The sequence below is a fragment of the Sceloporus undulatus genome, chromosome 5 (assembly GCF_019175285.1).
Source record: "Sceloporus undulatus isolate JIND9_A2432 ecotype Alabama chromosome 5, SceUnd_v1.1, whole genome shotgun sequence".
Lineage (NCBI taxonomy): Eukaryota > Metazoa > Chordata > Lepidosauria > Squamata > Phrynosomatidae > Sceloporus > Sceloporus undulatus.
Genome location: NC_056526.1, coordinates 106,813,217 through 106,834,429, shown reverse-complemented (window position 1 = coordinate 106,834,429; position 21,213 = coordinate 106,813,217). Strand labels below are relative to the sequence as shown.

General features: G+C 38.6%; 1 protein-coding gene across 1 annotated transcript in view; it reads right to left on the bottom strand.

The window, feature by feature from the left end:
- Nucleotides 1-21,213, bottom strand: part of LOC121931679 (signal peptide, CUB and EGF-like domain-containing protein 1) — a 299,857-nt gene that overhangs the window by 135,796 nt on the left and 142,848 nt on the right. Inside the window, 1 exon segment of the mRNA XM_042469659.1 lies at nucleotides 5,839-5,955. Coding sequence (XP_042325593.1) covers nucleotides 5,839-5,955 — 117 coding nt within the window.

The following is a 21,213-nucleotide window of genomic DNA, read 5'->3' as shown; positions in this document are numbered from 1 at the left end:
CTTCTATCATACCTGAAAAATCTAATGTGTGTTGTTGCTGTATTTTAATCAGTTGTTTCTCACCTCGATCCATAGAGAGAAGCAGGTAAGAAATTAACAACAACAACAACAACGACAATAAATGTAGAATGGAGAAAATTAGGATGCTAGGCAGAAAATTCTAGCCTTTTCCATTATGATGTTTTATGGAGAAGCATACAAGTCATGGGATCCTTCCTTAGAGTATAAAGTGTGATAGCTAAGGTGCACATTTACCACCTCAATGAGATCCAGGCCAATCTGTGTGGCGGAAATCCTATCCAAAGTCAAACCTCAAGAAAACCTTTAAATGACTGCTTGGGATACATATTTTCTTTCAAACTACAGGGGATACCCAGAGGTTGGAAATAAAGTTTTACTTGCAACAAGTTACTTTAGTAAGTAGTTACTTTTTGCAGTAACAAGCAAGAATGGTATTACTTTTTGCATGTAATGGTCAAGGCTATAACTGACCACTTTTTAGAGTAATATAACTGGTGTCTGCCTGTTATTCATTACTTGGGAGAGTTCTGATGCCGTATGAGTAATAAGAATGGGAAGAGGAAGAGTACTGTGAGTGTCTGATTATGCAGTTTTCCTTTGTGGGATGCTGTGGAAACAGCAAGGTGCAGATGAGCTAGCAACAAGGGAGAAGGAAACACATTGTATAGATGTGCCAAATATTAGACATTCAAATTAGCCGGAAATGTTAAGAACATTAAAATTACTCTGCTTTTTCTGCCCTCCTTCAATATACCGGGATTAAAGACAAAGCTGCATTTCCAGAAAGAAAGAGAAAATGGGAGAGTCACTGAGTGCATGGAAGGTAGGAGGGTGGGGAGAGTTTGTCAGATTGTCAATCCTTGTCAGATTGGCTGCTCCAAGCAGTGTTGCAGGGCACACACTTTGAGTGGGTTGGCATGAGCTGTGAAGAAAAGAGATGGTGGGGGGAGAGCCAAAGCATATTTTTCAATATGCTTTCAAGTGACAGTAATATTAATAGGTTATTAACAAGCAATCCAGCAAATTCTTTCTGATCCATGGTAACAAGTGATGACCTATTGGGTGATCACAGTAATGAATAACACAACTAGTTTCTCTTTAAAAGTAACACCATAAGTTTTAGAGATACAGTGCCAGACCGCTGTCCTGACAGGACTACAATATTTCAATGCTCTTTTAGTTTTGTAACATTTAAGGATCAAATCTGTGCAATAGGCAATGGATGAGTAATTCCAAGCGATAAGGACTGATGTAGGCATTTGCAACTTCAGGACAGCATATGACCCTCAGCCTGATATCATTGTGCTATTGTGTTATCTAATATCCGAGATCTGCCAGTGAGCAGCTCATGGTGTTAGCCTGCTAGTTATGGCGTCAAAAGAAAAGAAGAAGAAGGGTTGCAGAGATAGAAAACTACATCCAGTAGCTCAGTGTTCAATGTGCAGACTGTAGTCTGGATAGTGGCGGGGAGGGGAGGGGATGGGGGCTTTAAATTTTTCCCCACCCAAAGTATTTTTTTCAAAAAATCTGCAATTCATCAAGCCTACTACTGTGAATGTATAGTGTTTGGTTTGGCTAGGCTACATAATAGCTCAGCACATACATCTGAGTAACACTTAACAGACGGAATAATTTTTACTGATGTAATTAAGAAGATACTGCTGAATATATTAGCCTCATTGTTAAAGAGGAATACCAATGGTAATACTGACTTAACAAAGAAAGACAACCACTTAGGGGCTCAACAGACTGCCCCTATGGGGTTGGTCCATGCTGCTCCTTTCCTTGCCGGATTGGGGGCACGGTAACCGCATGCCATGGCCCCGATCTGGCCTTTCCATGACGCAAAAAGAAGCCGCAAAAAAGCTTTTTCATGCTGCAGAAAGGGTGTGCTAACCGCACAGCAGTGACTTTTCATCTCTTCTTTGGCTTAGCACATTGCCATGATGCCCGCCACCGTAAGGATGGGTGCACGGTGTGATGCCAGCTTGGGAGTAGCTGGCGTGCATATGCCACACCCCCACACTGGCATATAATGCCTGTTTATAGTTCTACATCTATTCCTCAGAGATTTCTTCAGTATTAGTCCAATGATACAGATGAGGAAGATGGGGAGAAATAATTATGGTCAGGGTCAGATAGTAAGTCTTAGTGGAAAGCTCTTACTTTTGCTGATCTGGAATAAAGTTCACATACACTTTATACAAAACCTTGATACAAGAACACACACCCACTCGCTCCCATACATGATTATACAACGCTGTACTTTGAAATAGTAAAAAATAAATGGCTACTTCATATGGCAGAACTCCACCATCGTTGTACAGATACAAATACAGTGATACATATATTTTACCTGAATAAAAAAAGTTAAACTACAATCTCACATTGGAGCTTATACACATATTTGTGCCTGAGACTATAGACCAAAACTTACTTTATGGGAGGGCTAGTATAGCACAGCGGTTAGCAAACTGAACTATATGAATCAAATGTCCTAGACTGAATCTTATTTGTGCCAATAACACATTATACTGTTCTTAGACAAACCACTCTCAACTTCTAACTACAATATGGGGACAACAATACTGATTTGCTTTACAGGGCTGTTGTTAAGAATTACAGCATGGTAACATATGTAAAATATTTACAAGTACTACTGAAGGAAGAGTTGGTTATTATAGAATATACACCCCTGTTGTTTGTTAATAGGCAGAGAATTGGTTGAGAATTAACAATATAAAGCAGTTACAGAAAAAAAAGTAAGGAAATAACAGGCTCCAGATGTTTTTTTTTTCTTCTAAGAGACAAATAATTTTAAAGAGAGAGAAGAATAAGGGATTCTGTTCCAGTAAAAGTACATTAAGAAAAATGATCTTACTTATAAGTTGTTCTCATCTAAGACACAGAGCAGTACTTATAAGAAGAGTAATAAAGAGAGAATGTATTACATGCCCCTCTTCCTTTAGGTTTGTATCTTAGCCGTCTGGGTACTTTTTAAGTTAAAATTCCATAGCACAGTATGTCTGCCTTTGAGAAGATAAAAGAAAGAAAGGGCTCTTTGCTGTTGTCTTGGTCTTCAACCCACTCAGACAAAAACAACTTAGAGACTTACTACATGTGGTACTAAAAGTATTGTCACCAACTACACAGAGCTTAGAAAAATTAATTTTTGGGACTACACCTCCCAGAATCCCGAAGCCAAGATAGCTAATGGCTGTGCTAGCTTGAGGATTATGAGAGTCAGACTCCAAAAGTAACTTTTGAAATGTTTGCTACTGTATTAAATAGGCCCCATCCATCTTGCAGTTTTCATTGGATCTCAGTTGAAATCCCAATTACAATCAATCTGTCCTGCATTGTTGTTAATCTTAGAGGGAAAGGAGTTCCTACTAGTGCAATGGAAGCCTTCATTTCAGGTTAAATGCAGTGCAGAATGAAGGCAGAGATTTGTGTATGGATTGTAGTTAAATCTTCCTTTCCTCACCGTACATTCATGCTTAAATTCATGCAGTTAAATCTTCCCTTCCTCACTTTACATTCATGCTTAAATTCATGCTTAGTATTACTTTAAAAAAAATCAGGTGTAGTTCCTAATGAAACATTAAGTGGCACATCTTGACTCATATAGGCCCTCACACTAGGGCAATGTGAGTTTGTACTAGTGCAAAATCCCCTAACTCTTTTAGCGCTACAACAGACACTCACTGCCATTATTCTTGCAAATGGTACCAATGTTCAAAGCTTTCCTACTGTACAGGCCTGGATTGGTAAGGAAGGGAAAATGAAATTGTCTTATTAATGCCTGTCCTGTTGTTCACTTCTGCTCCTAAACCCAGTCCTGATGGCAGCACTACAGACTAGGGTAATAATATGGTCAAATGACAATTGTCATTATCTGAGTCTGCAACTGACCACATACAAGGACAAAAATATAACAGTCACATACATTGGAATAAACATATGAAAACTGTGGAATCACTTATGTCAGGAGAAACTGCAGATCTTTGGAAAGATTGCACTGTCTATTCCCCGAACACAGTGGCTATCCTTCTTGCCCATTCTTTTTTTAAAAAGAGCTCAAAGCCTGTCCGAGACCAGAGGGAATGCCATTTGCACACTACTGGAGATATGTATTTTACATCGTATATTTGAGAAAGATTTCATGCCGCGCTGCCTGAAAGGTACGGTGTAAACGTAATAAACACCCTAGAAATATTACTGAAGGTGGAACTTTACGTAAATAAAGCAAGCAAATAACAATAACAACAAGAATATTTTTTTTCCAAAAAAGTTTATATCAACATTTCTGAGAGCTAGCAGAAACAATTCATTTTAGTTAGCATTCTACATCATTCAAATTCATATAAAACACATGAAAGTTGCTTGGTATAATCCGTTTTATAAAAGAACATCATCCAACATTCAGTAAGAACAGCAGCTCAAATACAATTATTTCCAATGGGGATGTTCATGCATTTAGCTATCATAAACTATTGATAAAGTGCAGACAATCTGGATATTACATAAACACACAGGTGAATCAGTCCTTTGTCTCATTATTTAGGAAAAATGAATATAATTAGTAAATCAACTGTTACTGAGGTACTGTATATTGCCTTCTCTTTAATGAAACATAATATCAGGTGTCCATATAATACCAAACATAAAATGGAATGTCTAATAGCCTGCCCTACTATTAAGTCCTTAAAAAGCCACATCAAGTGCTAAATAGATCTTTCCACATGAAATCAGGCTGACAGCTGAAATTAAGAATAAAATTCACAGAAGACCACAGAGAAAAGATAGAATTTGAATAAAAGACCACAGGAAAACATCATAGCCATGGATACTATATTATCTACTGAGATTTCACCTTTAAACATGCAAATCACCAATAAACCTGAGAATTACTAACATCCATCATTTCTCAAGATGTAGCCAGGGAAGAGGCTACATTCTCCGAATGTAAAAGATTCAGTGCAAAAGGTTCAATGCTGGTATCTGATTCTGCCTGGCACTGGATCCTCCTTAATGGAAACTAGCAACTCTTGGAAAGATTTTGACCTATCATAACAGAAAGGTGCTGCTAATCAGAGCAGACAGTATGTACTTTTTGGAAAATCTACCTACCTCATACATACATATATAACTTAGCCTGATCTGTTTCCTGTTTCTAATTACTTACATGGGTGTTTCAATTTTCAAATTTTTACATATCTCATAAGAATATAAGCTATTCCCCCACACCACTAGCTTTCCCCTTGGTATGCTGACTATCATGTACACATTTAAATATAGAAGGCTGTCTGCTGGATGGCACAAAACTGATACTGTACCTACACTGAAATTATCATTAAAAAAACAGGGAGAGAGCTACACAAACATGGTTAGTTGACTTTCTTAAAAGCGGTATGACTTCAGTTAGTCTTAGGGCCCGAATGGACAGGCCAAAATAAAGCTGCTTTGGGTCACTTCGGAGGTATGCTGTTTAAATGCTGCATGCATCCTAAGAGGCCAAAAGCCATGCTCCAGTCCTAAAGATTAGAGCACAGCTTTGGTACAGCTTCTGGCCTTTTAAGATGCATGTGTTATTTAAACAGCATACCTCCAAAGTGACCTGAAGCAGCTTTATTTTGGCCTGTCCGTTCGGGCCCATAACAAACTTAAGCCACAATGATCCTACTCTAAGCATTTAAATTCTACCTGTTTAAAGAGATTTAAATTCTACCTGTTGGCTATACTTCTTCACATTTAACCTCTCATACCGAGACTGGTAAAGGGAACTGATACACTGCAAAACAAACAGAAGCTGACCTTTGCATGTTTTCCCATCAGGCTGCAAGGTAAATCCAACTGGGCAACTGCAGCGGACTCCCGTTGCTGTATCCTTGCAGGTACGGTCACAGCCTCCATTATTGACAGCACATGTTTCTGAGAAGCGAAAGAGAGAAACAGAAAAAAGAGGAGACAGAGAGAATAACACAACACATTGTAGTCCTCTAAATGTTCTGAATAATGTTACCATGCCATGTAAGCAATCTATCCTGAAGCATGCATATGTTTATTGCAAAGGCTCTAAGACTTCCTTAATGTTCGGCCCCCAAAGCAAATAACGTCCAAGCCTTATACAATGACCTGAAAATGATTTTCATGGAATTTAATGTTGCTTACTCACAACTAAGTGTGTACAGAATTCCCATTTCAGTGGAGACTTTTGCTGAAATTAACTGAATTTATTTTCCAGTGAACAAATTTTGGCCTGGATTTGAGCAACTATCTGAGGGTATTCTTTATTGGAATCAATTCTGTATTACTGTAGCACAAAAGGAATGATTTTTACATGCAGATTTTGAAAAAGCGTGGTTCCTAATAACAAATTAACTTAGCATAATTGAGCAACAACACCTCAGTTTAAACATACTACATGACAGTATGGTCATGTAATTTACACAATTGCAGCTCCCATCTAAGTAATGGTGGAACAGCATATCTGCTGTTATCCAATGACTTTTTAAATACTCATTTTTTGGAGAACGGAGGGGTATTTTTCTTCATGTTTGTATTTGAAAAAGCATCTACAGAAAAACCAAACCCACTGCTGTACTTCAAACTGAAAATTTCAAACCCTTTCAATCACAGAAAGAGTTAATAGAAAATGAACTACATACATCACTTTGACAGAAATCTACATGCCCAATCTGTTCTTACTGAACTACAAGAAAAAGGCATCTGGGTTTTGTCCACTTAAAGCTTTTTTGCAAATTGAAAAGAGTTTGGAGTGGGTGGGGAGGGCATAATTGAGGTCACTGAACCCATTCCAAGCTGTGTCATTGAAATTTCCCAGTGCTTGTTGGATGTCAAATGATGGTTGGGCAAACATAAGGAAGAGAAAGCTGCAACACTTTTTGTAACTTTTACAATAATGAGAAATGGTTATTTGGTACCATCTCACGAAAAGAGCGCAAATACATGACCAAAACAAAGCAAAGCAAAGCAAACTCACAATACTGTAAGCACATAGTGTTTGTAATGTAAATAATAAACAACAGCCCAAATGGACTTCTTAGAATTCATCATAGAAAGAAGCAGTAACTGCTGATTTTACTTACTGAGCAGAACAATGTTTTTAATCCTATAGTTAAATACTTGCTTAGAACTAGACATTATGGCCCCACTTCTCCTTTCCTTCCTCTGCCTATTAATATTGACAAATACTATAAAACAGAGTAGGCTACCCTTTTTTTTGTTGTTGTTACAGACAGCATCGTTTCAAGAATATACTGTTGGGGTGCAAGAGGTTGGTAAGCCCAACTTTCTTTTCCTGTTCCTTCCTCCCCACCTGGTAAGGTGTTGAGAATGAAGCACACCAGATTTGCAAACCCATGGTCATTTGCAGAGGGCTTTTGAAACTAAACCGAGTGCCACATAAAATCAGAATGAGCTCCATCTGTGGTCCCAGACTAGCAGATTGCTCTCTGTCACATTCCACCTTATCGCACGCATTTTCGTGCCTGATTTGGGCACGGGCTAGGGATGCTCAGGGATGCGCCTTGCCAAGGGAAAATGGGTTTTACCGCACACTGAAACATGTCCTCAAAATGGTCCCATTCCATCCCCGGCACCAGGCTGTTCCCAGTCAGTGCTGAGGTGCACCATTTTGCTCTGCTGTAAGGCTTCTGTTGGAGCCAAAGGACACACCTCAGTACTTAATGGGAATGGCTTGGTGCCGGGTGATGGAATGAGGACATTTTGTGGACACTTCGGTGTGCAGTAAAATTAATTTTCTCTCAGCCGCAAACGGCCCCAAGCATTCCCTGCCCGTGCCCAGATCGGGCACCAGAATGCATGGAATAAGGTTCATCATATAACTATGCTTCACCTTCCCTGCCCCCTGGGAAAGCAGCCAAAGGAGGAGGGACAGATAAATTCAGACTACAAGACTAAAAGTATACCCTGTTACACATTTAGGGCCTGAACAGACAGGCCAAAATAAAGCTGCTTCGGGTCACTTTGGAGGTATGCTGTTTAAATGACACACACATCTTAAAAGGCCAGAAGCTGTGCCAAAGCTGTGCTCTAGTCCTTAGGACTGGTGCGCGGTTTGGGTTGGCTTTTGGCCTCTTAGGATGCATGCAGCATTTAAACAGCATACCTCCAAAGTGACCCGAAGCAGCTTTATTTTGGTCTGTCGGTCCGGGCCCTTAGTATTTCTAAATGCTGCAGGGGGGAAAAAAAGCAGAGGGCAGTAGTTTTTGGATGTAGCACTGTATCTTCCATAACATTTACGTCTGGCCTAAAGGTAACTAGTGGTCATAAGCTATTGACATTTTGAGAAGATATTTCCAAGTTTCTCACATGTGATACAAGTGAAAATCAAGTCAGTAAGGGGTTCACTGTAGGCCATCAGGGCTTTCTATAAAGCTATACTAACAGATCACATACGTGCACAGAATTTCTTTCGAGGGCTTGCTCTATCTACTAGCTAAACTAGGACTAAACTATACCTTGAAACACAAAATGCAAGCCACTACTTGTTGTAAGAGAAAAGAGCTTCATAACAGGAAATATGAACCAGAAAAATGGAGGTGAGGGCAAGGCCTGTTTAACCCTTTTCTCAACAACATGTTCCCCATGCAAAGAATCTCCAGTGGGATTTCAGTTAATTGTTTGCCCTTGTGCATTTTTTATACTAACTGGCAGAAAATCCAAATGGTTGTCACATTTCATACCTATTTGACAGGTATCTAATCAGACAAAAGCCACAATCAAAAGATGCATACAACTATTTCCCATGGGCTTTTGGAGGCCTGGTCTTCCTTACTAGAAAACTCTCATGCAAATCACTTCTGAAGCTAAATGTTCATGAACCAGGGGTACAAACTCTGGGGGCAGGAGGGAGAGAAAGAAAGTCCATTGCAAAGTAAAGATCTCTGTGTGGGTCAGTTCTTCTGTTTCTAGGCAAGTATTATAACACAGTAAAGCCTTTGATTGCATAGATCATGAAAAGATATGGAATACTCTTAAAGACATGGGAAAAATATGGGACACTCTTAAAGACATTTGAGAGTCCTGATGAGAAATCTGTACTTAGAACAAGATACTATACAGAAAATATCACATGAAGAGCAAGTCTGAACTCAGAAGGAGTAAAAATAGGTGCAAAGAACATCAACCATCTAATATATATGGATGATACAATACTATTAGTGGAAAACATCATAGACTTGGAACAATTATTAAGGAAGGACAAAGAAGAAAGTGTAAAGGCAGGGTTATTGTTGAATATAAAGAACATAAAAATAATGGCCATGGATGAGCTACATAAATTCAACTTAGACAATGAAGAAATTGAAATAGTAAAAGAGTTCCCATACCTCGGATCAAACATTAACCACAGCCAAGAAATCAGAAGAAGACATGGAATGGGAAGAGCGGCTATGAAAGAATTAGTGAAGATCCTAAAGCGTAAAGATATAACTGAACACTAAAGTTAGAATTGTCCAAGCCATTATATTCCCAATCACTATGTATGAATGTGACAGCTGGACAGTGAAGAGATCCAATGGAAAGAATATCAACACATTTGAGATAAAGTGATGGAGAAGAGTACCAAGGATGCCACCGACAGCCAAAAAGACAAGTAAATGGGTCCTCAGATAGATTAAACTTGAACTCCCCCAGGAGGCCAAGATGATGAAACTAAAGCTGTCATACTTTGCATCATGAGAAGGCATGACTTGCTAGGGAAGGTGAAAGGCAGTAGAAAAAGACCACATGCCAGATGGATGGAGTGAAATCAGAGAGGCCATGGGCTTGAATATACAGGAGCTAAGCAGAGCAGTGGAGGATAGAGGGGTTTGGAGATGTTTCATCCATAGAGCTGTCATGAGTCAGGATAGTTAACAATTATAACATGAAGCACCACATATTTCTCACTATATTAATTGCAAATCATCTTTGGACAGGTGATGTCTTATTATATGCAAAACTGAAACCCTTTCCAAAGATTTTTAGTCATGAACTCTGTGACCCAAAGTATATGTTTATTGACACAAATGTAGGTTACTTCCAAGTAAATTTTAGCAGGGACTGAAAAAAAGTACTGCTATTTTAAGAAATGGGATATATATGTAGAAGACATTTGTCAATAGTAAGAAACAGTGGGTCATCTCTTGTTTGGACAAAGGCTTATGGGGAGGTTTAACAGCCCTTCTGTTTCTTGCATGTTTTTGGATATGGGTGTCATCTTATTTTTTCCTTGGATCCTTTAGGACAGTGTTCCCCAAACTGTGCTCTTTAAAGGATTTTGGACTTCAGCTTCCAGAATCCCAGACTATTGACCAACATGGCTGAGATGTATGGGAGCCGAAGTCCAAAATCTCTTAAAGGGCACAGTTTGGGGACCACTGCTCTAGGACCTGTGGACACACCTGGAATTCTGACAACATGCTACTGCTACCATGATAAATGGCTGCCATTGGTGTGTCCAGTCATACAAAGTGAGTGTGCCCAGTTAAAAGGTGGATGCTGAAGGGGTACAGCCTCTCACAAATTGTAATAATGAAAGAGCTGGATCCTGTACCTGAAAAGTTATCAAGTGTGAATTTTGATTATTTTTATATAACATCCCCTCCAAATGACAATCAATTTAAAGTCTACACAGGTGTCTAAAGGCTGTGTGACAAAAAAAAATCTATCAAACACAACTATCATATCAAAGAACATTACAAAAAGGGAGCATGAACTATGATTTTCTGGTGATTTGGAGATAATTCTTTGTAAAAATGATGATGATTCATACGAATGTATGCCTTAGATTCAAGTTTCTGTACCACAAGTGCAGAGGATCCTCTGCACAGTTTTTAATTGTGTAATTTTCATGGTGTAATCTGTAACCAACATAAGCTTTAATTTGAGGATAGTGGTGGGATAACAAAGTGTACCACGTAAAATGTATTTTTTAGCATTGTATTTCTACTGGATCTTAATTTTATGCATGCTACACAAAAAGTGGTATATGTCTATGTGTGTATGTTGTTCTTTCTTTATTTTTTGGTGAGGTTGCTTTCTCTGCTTATGTTTTGTGAACCTATTTTCTTTTTGCATTCTCTTTGTTTGGGTACAAGTTGAGCATGATATAACTTGAATAGTTTTGTAGAAAAAGACATTTCAGCAGACATCACACTTGCTGAACTGAATGTGAGGGGAACTCTGCCCTCTTTTGTACCTGGGGCAACTAACTTTGCACTCCTCTGGTTTTTCCACCTGTCTATCCTGCTGAATCAATCCAGCTGCATCCACACTGCAGAAATAAGCCAGTTTGACACCACTTTAACTACCATGGCTCAAAGCTATGGAATTCTGGGAATTGTAGTTTCATGAGACATTTAGTCTTCTCTGTCGGAGCTCTGGTGCCACAACAAAAGTAAAAATCCCACGATTCCATAGGATTAAGGCATGACAGTTAAAGTAGTGTCAACCTGGATTATTTCTGCACTGCAGTCACCACTCCTCCATTACTCTGTCTCTTTCCAACACGGACTGCTACATTTTTATTTTCCTTCAATGTCCTTACCTGCTTTATATCCATCTTGTGAGGGTACTGCTTCCATATAAGGACAATTTGGCTTTTATCTACCTCAAGCAGCTATCATTTTTAGAACCTGAGAATATATTGCCTGCTGCTCTGTCATGTACTGTGGATATCCAGAAAGCTGGACAGAGTCACCAATAGACCATGGGTTCATACTGCCCAGACAAGTTCTAAAGTGTAGAAAGTTTTTTTTAAAGGCATCATGACTGTTAGTCATAACTCAATTTTCCATTTTATTTGTTATCATTTCTTAATAGTGTTGTTGTCATCAGTACTTTTACTGCATTTATTCTTTTTCTGTTACTCTTCAATAGCAGCTTCAGCAATAGCAGCTTCATTTATATACCACTTCATACTGAACTATGCAGTCTCTAAGTAGTTTACAACTGTAAGCTACTTGCCCCCAACAAGCTTGGTATTTATTTTAGCAACCTTGGAAGATTGTAAGCCTGAGTCGAGCTTGAGCCCTGGCTAGTATGGTTTTGAGTGAGTGGCTGCAATACAAGCATTTAACCATTGCACCATCAGAGCTCATTTCAACCACATTTTGGGATTTAAAAAATCATGTAAAAAGTCAGAAAATGGCCTACTTTTCAAAAATACTCTCAAAATTCCCCCATGAATTTGCCCCACCCACCCCAAGCAAGGAGAAAGCATAAACAATATTCATTCTATATGGGAAATAATGATTTTAATAATTTTTAATTGATTTTGCAAAAAGAATGTTGTCAAACTGCTACTCCCAAAAGTAACGCATTACAGGTGACACCATTACGTGGGACAAGCTACTTCCAAGCTCTAAATAAACCACAGGGACAATCCAGCTAATGTTAAAAATGTTAAGTCCTAATAATTTTAGCAAGAAGCAATTAAATATAGTTAGTCAATGGGCCCTTAAAAGTGTGTAATTCTGATTGAAGTACTCCCTGTACTTGCTCATTAGGTTTCTATTACCCTCACCCCACCCCATTCCACTTCCAATCTCTTTTGAAGGCTGAATCTGCTGCCAAATCTTATTCGTGTGAATAGGTAATAAAATCTAATGGGAATTCTTGCTTGAGTAGGTACTACATTGAAAGATGAGAAAGTGTAAGAATAGATTGCCAACATTATCTTGACTGAGTTCTAATAAAAGAGGGATGTAAAATTCAGGTAATTAAAAGCATGTTTTTGCCTTAAACAATTTCTGGGGAGAAAGAGCAGTTTAAAATTAATGATGAGTAATGGCAAATAGCTATATCTGAAAGCATGGATGCATATCAAAAACATGAATTTGGCACTGCAATCCATAGTAAATTAATAGTAGATTAATCATGAAAAATCCACTTTGATGGTTCATCTGTATCAGATGATCAAGTAGTAATATAGCTAGCTGGGTGACAGTTCGTGAAAGTGAATAGATGCAACAAATACTGCCTGCCTCCCTAGCAGAATATATAAGTTTGACATCACTTTAAGTACTCTAGCTCCATCCTATGGAATCCTGGGATTTGTAGTGAGGCACCAGCACTTGTTAGCATAGAAGGCTAAAGGCCTACAAATCCCAGGATTCTGTAGGATGGAGCCATAGGAGTTAATGTGGTGTCAAACTGCATTATTTCCACAGTGTAGATGCACTGTGGAATCTGTAAATTAATGGTCAATCAATGTATAGAAGTTATTGTGATTAAGAAACAGAAAGGGATAAAAAGAGCTCTTCATAATTTCCAAAATTTCACAAAACGTTCTTAATTTCTATCAAAGCAGGGAGACTTGGGCCTTTAATAAATGTCCAAAAACAGGGAACAAAAACAAAATAAAAAGGCAGATAGATACTGTTTACAGTGGTGAGAAAATCAATTTAATGAAAAAAGCCTTGACTAGGAAAGAAATCGCACAAACAACAAAATAAAATGGGGGTAAAGAACTGAAACATGAAGAGTAAGAAGTGAAAAGACAACAAAGTATCCTGTGACATTAATTCATGATGGGAGAAGCTTTTGGCTACTTTTCTGAAGTTCAAAAGTGAGCTAGGATCAGGTAGGATTGTTCATGCACAGATTTATATACTCTCTGATTTGGGTGGTTTATTTGGAGGGGGTTGCCTCTGCTAGACTCTCCAAAAATGATCAAACAATGTGATACCCACAATACATGGTTGGTGGTCTTCATTTAGATTGGAAAGTGACACTTATACAGAGTTTGTTGTTGTTGTATGCCTTGAAGTCATTTCCAATTATGGAAACTCCAAGGGACCTATCATGGGGTTTTCTTAGCAAGATTTGCTCAGAGGAGGTTTGCTATTGCTATCCTCTGAGGCTGAGAGAGTGTGTCTTGCCCAAGATCACACAGTGGGTTTACATGGCCAAGCCAGAATTCTGGTCTCTTGAGTCATAGACCAATGCTCAACACACTACAGCACACTGGCTCCCATCATTTTGAGTACATTCAAAGTTTTGAGATAACCGCTAGTACTTATGATTTTTAGTTATCTTTTTAAAAACACCTAACATTGATTTAGCACTGTACACAGATGCAGTGGCTTAATGGTTAAGACACCAATTCTGATCATTGGAAGATCACAAGGTTGGCAGTTCGAGGCCCAAGTGCTGCATGATGGGGTGAGCTCCTGTCACTTGTCCAAGCTTCTGCCAACCTAGTAGTTTGAAAGCACACAAATGCAAGTAGTTAGTTACCATTTAAGTAGGAAAGTAACAGCGTTTGGTGCAGTCATGCTGGCCACATGACCACCAGAGCAGTCCTTGGAGAATGCTGGCTCTTCAGCTGAGAAATGGAGATGAGCACCACCCCCTACAGTTGGTTACAACTAGACATTCATGTCAAGAGACTACCTTTACCTTTACCTTTACAAATTAAAAATAATCGTATAGGGATGTAAATCCTTTGCTGTTTCATCCTCACATTCGAGGACAAATGAGTATGGTAATTTTCTCTACACTGCAGGAGAAAACTAATATTCTTCTGCAATATTCTCCCTGTATTTGAACATCCCAAAATATCATAAAGGGATTATTCTATGCAGACAAACACATGGAATGTTTTGCACAAAAAACATGTTTTCTTCGTGGAACGATTCATCTACCACACCTTAGGACATTTTAATACAACAAGAAAATTGCACAACATTCTGTTTTGAGCTATTATTCTTCCTAACAGCATTGTCCAGCTTGTCATGAAATCCATTTTTTGAATGGGTAAATAAGAATTATGGGTTTTTTTTCTATCCTTACTAGACAGTTCCAGTCTTCAAGAGTGGAATAACTGAGAAAGAATTATGAAGTGGGAAAGAAAGACAAAAAGCAAACTCATCTACCAGTTCTTCAAATTATACAGATGAAAATCCTTATGTGATATCAAGCACTCGAATTCTCAGTGTAAAAAGCTTAATTTCACTGTGAAGTCCAGTGCCATGCACAACAACTCAGAATAACACTTCTCACATACAAGAGGTGGTTACAGCGGACTTGGAGGAACCCTAAGTTTTTCAGACATAACGCCCGCCCTCAAACCTAAGAGTGTAAAGCAACAGCAACCACAAAACAGCCCAATGAAGACAAACAGAATGCTGATCACCAGCAAGACATTTTTTAAAAATAGCATGAAGTGACTTGGATCACTCTGACTCCAGATTTCTAAACCTAAACTCTCTGTGCTGGAATATTTTGTTGCAGAATTCACTGCTAGTAATTTATTCTTACTGTTGTTATTATTAATATTAGTAATTAGTATAAATTTCTCTGTCAATGAAAAGCCAGATTTAAAGTAAGGGCCCAAACAGACAGGCCAAAATAAAGGTGTACAAGGGCACTGCCATTGTTATGTAAGTGCTGTGTGGCATCCACACGTCACCATGTGGCACTTACATAACAAGTGCGTCAGTTGCGCACTCTTTACATTGCACCTTCAGCGCAAAAAGTACTCGCTTTTTCCAGGTTCTTTTTCCTGCAGAAGGAAGCCATGCAGTTTTCGGCTGCAGCTTCCCTCCAGACGAAATTAGGCCGCCAGTAGGCTGCCCTTTTCGGGCGGTCTGTTCTGCGCCTATGTTACTAAATTGCAGAACATTTTAGTACTGCTAGGGTTGGTAATTTTTGCTACAGCACTTTAGACAAAGACAAGTGTTTAAGCCACCTTCCCCAAACCTATTGACTACAACTCCTATCCTTCCCAGCAAGCATGCGCATGATCTCTGTAGCATAGAAAAATGGAGCATCTGTCCCATGAGCCTAAATCATCCTGCTAAGTGTCAGAATCTGGCCTACTGGAGCATGTCCATTGGCCCTCCCCACTACAAAGCCCCTTCCCTTTGCAGGAGCACAGGAATCCCTGTTATGCGAGACCACAGATCCGAGATAGGAGTGATTCCTTGCCCCACTGGTGCTTTTAGGAGTCATCTAAGACTCATTCTGGGACTCAGCCACCTTTTGGAAGCATCATCTGACAGTAGATTATTCCCCATTTCTCTTCCCCTGCAATGAAGATTCCCATGCCAGGGATTCCCAGGGGTACATTGTTCCCCTTTATACTTCTCCACCAGGGGAAAATATAGAAAATGTGAAAATAATCACTGATTTAGTTGCGATCACATAAAAGTGGCTTTCATAAGTTGGAAAAAACAAACAAAATACAAACATTATGGAAAGTGACAAAATGGTTTTTGAAAAACTAGTCCCAACATCAGTTAAGATTCATTGACCCTTTAGCAGGACTAATGACATTAATTGTATTAATGATAAGATATGGAGATTATTTACTTGTTATATTTCTTATTACTGTCTTCTTTGTCACTATATCTGTTTGTTTGTTTTCCCACTTTTCTCTCATTACAGGACTCAAAGCAGCTTACAGTGCAAGCTAACAAAATTTCCCTGAAGCCAGTTAGTTATAAAGTTAGAAAAGATGTTAAGTGCAATTAAATAAGCTATTGTATTTAAAATGTTAAAAAGCAACAAGAAGGGGGTAAAACAAAAACCTCTCTGCCCATTAAAAGACTTTTCTGTACAGAACATTAAGAGCCAAAAACCTCTGAATGAATGGCAAGAGAGTAACATAAGAAGCCTCTGCCTAGTCCTCCATGAAAGGGAGCTCCACAGCCAGGGAGAAAAAGGCCCTGCTTCACATTTCCATCGGACATGCTGGTATGGATGTGTTAGGTCAAGAAAAAGCCTTCCTCTGTGGAGCTCAAAACCCACTAGGCTCATGTAAGGAAAGTACAGTGGGCCCTCAGTATCCACTGCGGTTTGGCTCAAAATCCCACCTCTAGTTAATACCAAAATCCATGGAGGCTCAAGTCCCATTATACAGAATGGCATAGTAAAATGGTGCCACTTATATAAAATGGTAAAATCAAGGTTTGCTTTGTGGGAATTTTGTTTTTGAATATTTTCAAGCCATGGATGGTTGGATCCGTGGATACAGAGGGCTGATTGTACAACCTTTCAGATAGTCTGGTTCATAATAACCACTGATCTATGCCCAGAAATGAAGTACCAGACCAAGTGGTTGTAACAAGGAGTTTGCGTTCTCCTATAACCAGTTTTAGTAAATAGTCTAGCTGCAGAATTTTGAACCTGCTGATGTTTTCAAACACTTTCCAAAGGTGGGCCTGCAAAGGCAGCTACAATATTCACAATGGGATGTAACCAAAGCACATGTGTCTATGGCCAGATCAGACATCTCTAAGAGAGGGTGCAAAGCTGGCACACTAGGATTAATAGTGTAACAGTACTCCTGGCCACTACTAAATGCAACTCACAGCTAAGTCCAAGGGTAGCTGCAAAGTTTAATTTTCAGGGGTGAAGTAGCCCCTTATTGCATCGAATAAATTCCCCTTCCCTGATCTGACCAGGAACATTAATGTCTTGTCTGAAATAACCTTCAATTTGTTCACCCTCAGCCAATCCAATACTGACAACAGACAATGGTTTAAGACTAATATTCCTTGGAATTAAATGGAAAGGAGAGCTAAAGCTGGATGCCATCAATATGATGGTGAAACAAAACAAAACCATCTCCCATCTATTTCACATACATTAAATGGCAAGGATGATGGAACCTAACCCTGAAGGCTTCTGTACAATGTCTGGGCTGTTGGACGAGACTCTTCCAGTCCCACCTTTTCAACTTACACTTTCAAGAAGAAACAGAGCCACTATAAAATAGTGCCTCCAAAATCTCATTGCAAAGAGGCAAATCAGAAGGATACAATGGTTGATAGTATGTAAGTTGTTAAGAGATCCAGAAGAACTAATAGAATTTCCCCTGCCCTATTCCTGGTTTAGGTCAACCACCAAGACAACCAAAGCTGTCTCCATTCCACAACCAGACCAGACGCCTGAGTGAAATGCTCTAAACAATCCATCTCATCAATGAACTCCTAGATTCTATTACAGACAGAAAATAGTTAAACTATATTTTACTTTGTAGAAAGTCTTAGGGCTGTGTAATAGCCAATTTATTGCCAGATCCAAAATGTGTTGAAAACTGAAAGATATTCCAGAGCTTGCATAGCCTAAAAATGCTGAACATTCACTTATCTTGATCCATCTGATGTGGTTTTGATCCCGCAATCATGAGAATCTGAGTTGATTTAATGGTTTTGATTAGAAACCAGTGAAAAACACATCGTTGTGATTGCTTGCTTTGGCAGTTTGGACACATGTATGCACCAATGATGGAACAAAACCACTAATCACCAAGAAAAAACTGGGTAAAAGGTTCAGACACCAGCAAAGCTGCCAATGTTTCTTTTTATCTTGAAGTCTGGCACCATCAATATTTGTGGGCAAATTACATGCTATACTCAAGTAACACATCTTAACTTTAACAGAGACTCTGTTTAATTTTTGGGGGGGAAATCACATTTATCATGTCATGCTGCCCTTTTATAATGATCAGGGCATGAACCCAGATTTCATGATACTTGAATTATGTTTCCTCATCATTAAATTCAAATGACAAACAGGAACAGATTTGGAAGGGGGAGGGGGAAGGAAGGAAGGAAGGAAGGAAGGAAGGAAGGAAGGAAGGAAGGAAGGAAGGGGTGAGACTCCTGAAAGATAGATACCATGTTAATGTATTTGTACACAGTCTTCCATTGTTACTATTGCTTTCAAAACCCTGCCTTCTTCTTCCACTTTAGAATAAATTCCATTGAACTCGCTGTAATTTACCTCTGGTAGATATGTACAGTATTCAGTGTTATTAAGGAACACTGGACTTGCAGAAGCAACTGCTGGATGTAGCTTTATGCTGTTGTTTTCTTAAAATGAGGAAAAGGGACACAATGACACCTCTAAAAACAAGTGTGTGTGTGTATATGTTTGGCTGCCTGGGTTTTTGCAGGTTGTTGAACAGTTATTAGAGTGGGCCCTTGGTATCCACTGGAGTTTGGTTCCAGCCACCCGCCCCAATGGATACCCAAATCCATAGATGCTCAAGTCCCATTATATACAACATATAGTAAAATGGTGTCCCTTGTATAAAATGACAAAATTAAGGTTTGCTTTTTGGATTTTTAAAAAAATATTTCAAGCCATGGATCTGTGGATAAACAAATCTGTGGATACAGAATCTGTGGATATGGAGGTCTGACTGTAAAATTCGACATTTTAACTTAGAACCGAATGATCCCATACACTTTTGGTGCAGTGTAAATGTATAGCAGCATAGTTATGCTGGATCCCACAGTTGTGCAACCAGCTGTGTAAAGTGTTCCATGGCCTTGAGCTTTCTCATTATGCATTATGTTGATGAGCTTTTCATTCATCAAGTCAAAAGTGTGGGAAAAGGCTCCATATGTGCTTGCAGAACAACTAGCTGCACTCGGGAAAACACCGTTACACAACCTGTGACAAAGTGCAACCACTTGCACCACTAATTTTACCCTTCTGTAATGTTCAAACAAGATGTCAGCTTTATCTGTATGTTAGTTGTGCTTTTCAACACTGTGCTTGCAATTTAAAATGATCTGTTGTATTAGAATCTGATTAAAAATATTTATTTGAGCAAGTCACCTCTAGTTAGTCAATTTGACATTAGAAAGCATTTGTGCGCTATATATATATATATATATATATATATTATTGATGTAAACTACTTTTAATTTTGGGGCAATAAGCAGTACTGTACATAAACATTTGCAAATAAATAATAAAACAAGTAGGCATAAGATTATGGGATTATATACAGAGTTTATGGTGTCTAGTCTTAAACAGGGTGTTTAATACTGTACTGTAAAACATGTAATGGAATCAATTTAGCCCTATAACAAGCCAGACGGTGCCATAGAGATTTTTGCAAAGCCATATTATGTATAGATGTGCCAGATCAAACAATGGAAAGCGATATGGCCGAAAAAGAACAAAGTGGTTTTCAAGATGGTTATTCTTGGGTAAACCACTGCTTTGTATAAAACTATTTCCTAAACCAAAATGCATTTCATAAACCAAAATGAAAACCTCATTATAGAAGAAACTGGACTTTAAGTGAGGTTGAGATAATATTTGCCAGGTGCAATTTTTTTCCTGACATGGAAATATACTGATTGGAAAAAGTACAGCTGGGGACTGTTTTCCTCAGAATTCTTGAAGGGAAGTAAGTAACCTTTAGATAGTTCTAGAGCAGTCATATAATGTTAGATTATCATTAATGTGAGTGATGTTGAAAACAAAGGAATTGGTTTATAAAGTAATAAAACATCAAAAACACCACTTTAACTGCCATGGCTCAATGCTATGGAATTCTGTGAAGTGTAGTTTGTTGCGGCACCAGAGTGGGGCAGTTAAAGTTGTGTCAAACCGGATTATTTCTGCAGTGCGGATGCAGCAAACCTTGAGAAAGCTGTTCTCTGGCTCTTATTTTTTAGTAATCTGTTTAAAAGAACTCAAAACTTTAGACATATACCTTTGCCATCTAACCACAAAACTTAAGTCAGTCTTGAGAATGGATCAGGCTGGTGTCCAAAGGTGAAAGTGATATAATAATGCTAACTTCAATTGCCCTCGTGCAAACTGGGTGGCACAGCAAAGCGATAACAGTTCTAAAGCAGAGGGAAAACAACCCCAATCTTAGCCCTAGGTGGCACCAAGGACCTGGTATATAATGTAAAATTTATATTATATTATTTATTTTTTAAAGATATGCTGAACAGATTTGAAATTGTCATGGTAGTGTTATCAATCTGAATTTATATCTAATTAGATAATTGCCAAGGGAAATCCAGTGCAATCAGACTTGACTTCAAAAAGAAAACACTGGAGAAATCATGAGCATGGGTAAAGCTGAAAGGAAAGATCAAGATGGACAAATTTATCCCCAACAGTTTTGGAGTACTGAAAATCACATTGATAAGTTTGGCTAGAATATATACTGCCAATCAGAAAAGAGCAGTGTCAAGGAAGCTATTAGAAGGCGGCCTTTTGTTCAGAAAATGGAACCTTTCCTGATAAAGAAAACAAAAAGAGAACACAAACTTTCACAGAAACCCAAAAGAATCTTTCACACTTGATCTTAGCCAAAAGGCCGAGAAGCGATTAACCCAAAATACTTATTCTTTTTCTTGGGCAATGTCTTAAATTGGGTACACATACATTGCATGG